Here is a 6,233-nt window from a genome sequence, read left to right on the forward strand (position 1 = left end):
TCCAATGACCTACTAATGGCTTCCTCACTCATAACCATATCACATGTACGGGTCCAAGACTTTTCTGGAGCTGCCCCGACTCTCTGGAATGGTCTTCCTCATTCTATTTGGCTTGCTCCTACTTTCTGGTCATTTAAAAGAGCCCTCAAAACCCATTTTTTCATACTTGCCTACTCATCTTCCGTCTTTTGAAACCCCCACTACTTCCCACCACTACATATCTCCCCTCTTATTGTTTGTTACTTCCCCCACTTCTTAGATTGTAAGCTCTTCGGGTCAGGGTCCTTTCCTCTTCCTTTGTCACCGTCTGTATATCTTTTTCATTTGCAACCCCTATTCATTGTACAGCGCTGCGTAATATGTTGGCGCTATATAAATCCTGTTTTTTAGTATTATTATTATTATTAATAATAATAATAATAATAATAATAATAGTTATGGTAGTTTTTAAATAATTTTGAATTTGGTACTATAAAAAAAATGGAATTCATATTATTTTAAATATATTAAAAGTTTGGACTAAGGCAGTTTTATAAAGAATGGTCACCTTTTGTATACAGTCTCTCCCTTCATCTTTTATAACATGGACTTTTTAATATATTAATATTGGCTTTTGCCATTCAATGCCATATATACAGCTCAAACAACATGCAACCTGAAGAAGAAAACCTTCTGCAGTTTGCTGGCTCTGGGTTAAATTCACAGCCTATTTATCTGAAAACGGTGCAAAGTGCAAAGGAATGCGTGAAAGAAGCAGTGGCCAATCCTGATATCTGCAGCTCTGGGACGCCTCTCTGCAAAGCCACATTCAGGAAAGAGCTTTAGCATTTGAAATCTCAATGGGGGTGGAGGTTAATACGTTAAAGACGCCTTTCCCTGCCTACTTGTGGCTTGTGAGCAGGTCCTGCATTGTTCAGCAGTTCACAGTTACTGTGAAACAAGAGTATATCATTTCGAGACATGAAAGTAGCACATATTCTAGGGCAAGACAGCTCCTTCTGGCATGTGGCAGGTGGTTTTACATTGTGTTTGGTGATTATGGGCACAGGTGTCTTGGATACTGTCACTACAGAACTAGGACATAACCATTATGCTGAAAAACCAAGTCCTGCACTTCCTGTTTTCCTTTCTATGCCTTTCAACTCCCTCGTCAATATTGGATACATATTTTTGGGCATATACTGGCTCGTTCAAGATGAGAAAACTACTGGAATAAAACCGCAGACTGGTAGCTATCTGAAGAACGTCTTTTCCTGGATGGCTCTAGCCTACGGCCCAGTCCAGTGGGTGCGGATATCTACTCAGACACACCGGTCTGCAGTTCTTGATCAATGGTTTACTTTGCCAATTTTTGCATGGGCAATCATCTGGTGCAACTCCATACTGAGAAACTGGAACAAGCAGCAGTTCTTGTTAATAGAATGCCTCTCGTTGAGCAGTTATTTTCTTAGTAGATTTTACCCACAAGGGTTTGAATTAGCCCTGGCTGTACATATCTTGGGGGCAGTGGTTTCAGGAGTCAAATTGCAGAATAGGTACGGGGACTCTTCCTCAAAGAAGTTCTTGATCTTTGCTGTAATCTCCTGCCTCGGCTTCGTTGGATTAAAACTTCTTGACCATTGGTTAGCCCAATATGTCTTGTTCCAGAGTCTAACTGGCCATTTTTGGTCCAAAATCTGTGACATCCTACAGTTCCATTATGCATTTTGCTTCCTTCTACATTTAGACCATCATCGATCCTTCAAGATAAAAGGATAGAAGATTCCAAAAAAGTTTTAAAGGATGTGGACTTTAGGACTGCAACTAGCTACTCTGATCTAAGGTGATATTAAATGGCACACTGTCTGTAATGCCTACAATCCAATTAGAATGCAGAGCTTACTCTGACCAATGGGAAATAAGGATTATTTTGGTGCTTTTGGAATTTTGAAAAGGCCCCAAAAGACATTACAGATCAACTAAAGTTAAAGCAGACCATGCAGTAGACCTTGCCTAGGTCCCTTTAAAATGTATAGTTATAAAATAAGTTGAAAACTAATACTTACCTGTAATCACCTGGTTTCTTCATCACGGTCCTGGGAGGATTCTCGGGGAACGCAGAGCAGGTGAAATTTTGCAAGAAACCATTGTGTCTTCTTATGAGAACTCAGCTGCCCTGTATTTCCTAAGATTCCAGAATGGCATCCTCACTTGGGAGGATTCTAACTTTTTTTTCACAGGTACATTATAGACCTACAAAAAGAAAGTGATTTAGGAAGGGGGTTAGGGGGTTATCAGACACTGTAAGCCGACCTTGTCTTTTATTGAAAAGTATATCTAGCGTGAGAACTTGGATAAAGTAGCAAATAGTTAACCCGTCTTGATTTTTTTGATGTCTATGTCTCGTTGGAAAAATTACCTTGTACTATAGTTCAAGCAGGAATTTAGAGGTAAGAAAAAACAGTGCAAAATGAGGGAAATGTAAAGTGAGGACACTTGGGGATAACCAGGGTGAAAAACCATCAAGAAGAATTGGGGAAGAACCATGGTTGTTGAATTCAATAGAAATGTTTATTTATGGTGATTATGGTAATTAAAATAGCGTTTTGGATGGCAAATTTAAAGCCCAAAATGTCAAAAATCCAAGCAAATCTAAAATTAGTCTGCTTTCCGCTGGTTTACTTAAACCAGAATATCTTTTCTTTGATCCAATCATGTCTGATGTAAAATCGAGCATACCCAGGAAAGGTTTATAGATCCTGGGGACTAAACCATCTTTAGTTCATGGACCAATTTTTCTGCAGCAAGAAGCCATCTGTCCAGATCACCAAAAACCGAGCAGGTTGTCCTCTCTAGTCAACCAAGTCATTGGGCCTGATTTATTAAAGCTCTCCAGGGCTGGAGAGAATACACTTTCATCAGTGAAGCTGGGTGATCCAGCAAACCTGGAATAGATCTGGTCGAGGATTGAAAACATTTGCTAACAAATAGCAAATGACTATTGGGAATTACATTCCAGGTTTGCTAGAAAACCCAGCTTCAATGATGAAAGTTTATCCACTCCAGCTTTGGAGAGCTTTAATAAATCAGACCCATCAAGTTCTCAAAACAAACAGCACAGCAGCTATCTTCAAGCGCTGTGGATGGGACCTTTCCTAGCAATATGCAGCAGAGATATTTTCCAAAGCACAAACACACATGAAATAGGTTTTATTCTACATTCTGGGATTCCAGAGTCTCCTGGCAGCCAGTCAACACTTCCTAGACCACAATGAACGTTCTCAAAATAATCATTATCTATGGTCAACCTTCAAATTCTGTGGCATATGATAGACCACACGGCCTCAAACAACAAATATACGAGTTTCCTGGAGATAAGTTTCCCGAATTGGCATGGATTTTACTATCAGCCTTTTAGCCATGAAGAATGCAGGCACAAATGTTGTTGAAGTTTTTTAATTCGACTCAATCAATTTTAAAGCAAGGAAACTGTAAAGAGCAATTAAGCTCTGTTCTAGATTCCACAAAAATATTCTAAAGGGCAGAGGGGCTCCACAAACATTACCTGTTTTATAGTATAAAAAAGTTGATCGTTTTTGTATCCATGTTTTTCAGGCATTGTTCAGTAATGGTTTCCCTTCATTTCAATGTAGATGTAAATGTTAACTAGTGGGCATTTACTATGATAAAGCATTTTTTTTTATAAACTGCCGACATGTTTTTTTCTCATAGAAATTACTGTTTACTCCTGGTTGTTGGTGACAATCTCTTTGGTCAACTTTAATGGAAGGTCGACTCTCAATCCCTTGATTGTTTAGTTTGCAATTGTCTTACAAAAGTACTGTAATTGATATTTTGTATTCTAATTTCTTTATACATGGAAATAAATTGCTGTATTATAAAAATGCTGTATGGAGTATGACATCATATTCTCCATTCATCTATACCATTGGGATATCATAATAAGTACACCATTTGCAGGTCTGTTTCTCAAGATGTAATCCATGTGCTTTATTTAGGCTATGTACACACATCATATGATTCTTGTTCGATAATCGACTCAGGGCTGATATCAGAAGAGATTCTGGTGTGTGTACAGCGCTTGTTCTGACAACTGTCCTGGCGGATCCACAAACGACGAACCATCATAATGAAAGTGAAGGGGAGAGAGCGGAGTGCGGTTCCCCCCTCTCCCCATGGAACAGAACGCTCCTTCATGAATCATGTAGTCTTTTGTCGTTGGAAACGATTGTGAAAGATTGCATGTGTGTACCCAGCCTTAGAATGACACCGCTATCTCTTATCTCCACTCTTAATTTGAAAACCGCTCCAGGCAATAAGCAACACCATTCAGTGAACTGCTAATGCTTTTTCAGAACTTGCATGCAAATGTGACAGATATTCCCACAAGAATTTCCAAAACGTGAATGCAAGACCCCTTTGTCAAAAGCAAATGATGGTCAGATTAGTAAGAAAAGTACAGTAACTGTATCAGGAAGACACAAATATATAGATGTATCTCCTGATGGGGGTTGCCAGCATTCCCCAGTATGGCACGCCTTTACTCTCCCCCAATTATTGCTGAAATAAAAAAATGATGGCCCGGTCTACTTCTTCCGTCCTAGGATCTGACCAGCATGCACAGCGGGTTCTGATGCAGCAGACAACTCTTAATCTTTCCAGCTCCAGCCTTCAATGCTCTGTACATCTTGTTTCTAGTCCAGGCTGGCAGCCATTCAGAAGCTGGTACAGGACAATCCTGTGGGATACAGAGAAACCCATACACTGCTTTCCAAAACTAAGTGAAGGGGGAGGAGTGTTGGCTGCCGCTCTGTCCTGCTGTGCGTGGTTGGAAACTGTAATCTGTAACCCAGGGGGTCAGCATACACAATGCTGGCCATACAAATTACTTTGGGCTAGTGATGTGGTTTCAAAAATTATGATTTCATGGGTGGGTTTTCTAGTTCAGAGAAGTCTATATGATGCTTTAAACATGGAGAATTTCCCATGTATAAATCTAAATGTTACTCAGGGATCATTGCTTTAAGTCTCCCCAAATATGCCAAAGTACTTATTTTGGCATTTCTTGATCAGAACCTCAGATCCCGTGCAGATCAAGCTCATATGGTCAACGGGTAAGGCTAAGTACACACCTGCAATATTTGTCATTGGAAAGGACAATGACAAATGACTGCACGACGCATGAAGGAGCTCTGTATATACAGCGCCATTCTGCTCTATGGAGAGGGCGAGAATGACGGAGCGACACCCCGCTGAACTCTCTCCCCTTTACCTCCGTTACAATAATTCGTCCTCCACGGACCTGCCAGGACGGTAGTTCGGACGACGAATGACCAGCACTGCACACACGCAAGATTCTCGTCTGATATCAGCCCTGAGCTGACTATCGGACCATTGCACATGTGTACGTAGCCTAAGACTTTAAAACATCATAACATGGTTTAGGTATCAACTTTCAGGCCTGCTGTATTAATAAAATAAAAAATACTGGCATCACTGCAAATTCAATTTACCATTTGGAAATTAATAATGTCATTACAAAATCTAAGTGGGATGGAACAGAGTTGCAGCCAAGGAACTGCTCAAAGCCAGCCTGACATAATAGTAAATATCTATCTGACAAAAAAGAAAAACGGAACAGGACTTTTAAGCCAAAAATTTTAGGACATAATAATCCAACAGTTTAAGATAAAACAATAATTTACATATAGGTAAAACAAATTTAAGAATTATAAATCATATAACATACTTTTTTATATATATATATATATATATATATATATATATATATATATATATATATATATATATATATATATATATATTGGTCTATGGATTTTTTTTTGAAGTATGTGTAGTATATGTAATTTTGGAGATCTCAATTATGTTCCTGATGAAGTGGACTGTGTCTATGAAACGCGTCAAAAAATAATTGAGACTTTTTCATGGAAATATTTGTCATGGTTTTATTATTTTTACCTATATGTAAATTATTGTATTGTGATATAAATATATATTGATTTAAATATAGAGATAGAGAAAAACAAGGGTTTATTTGGCAAAAAGTATTGTATTATTGATAAAATTCCCAAAACACAGCAGATAATAGATGGATTTCCATTAGATGCTACTGGAGAGGCTGCAGTCCTCTTCTACTTCAACTCTACATAACAGCTATGAACCAGGTTACTATTATTACCTAAGAAAAAAAACCATCACCATAGATATGGCGG

The 6,233-nt window shown here is 38.6% G+C and overlaps 1 protein-coding gene across 1 annotated transcript; it reads left to right on the forward strand.

Annotated features, from left to right (window-relative positions):
- Positions 1-670: 670 nt before the first annotated feature.
- TMEM187 (transmembrane protein 187) lies at positions 671-3,905 on the forward strand. The gene has a single exon (XM_072430760.1). The coding sequence runs from the start codon at positions 961-963 to the stop codon at positions 1,756-1,758; it is 798 nt and encodes a 265-aa protein (XP_072286861.1). The 5' UTR covers positions 671-960; the 3' UTR covers positions 1,759-3,905.
- The last annotated feature ends 2,328 nt before the right edge of the window (positions 3,906-6,233 follow it).

This window comes from Pyxicephalus adspersus, chromosome Z (assembly GCF_032062135.1).
Source record: "Pyxicephalus adspersus chromosome Z, UCB_Pads_2.0, whole genome shotgun sequence".
Classification (NCBI taxonomy): domain Eukaryota; kingdom Metazoa; phylum Chordata; class Amphibia; order Anura; family Pyxicephalidae; genus Pyxicephalus; species Pyxicephalus adspersus.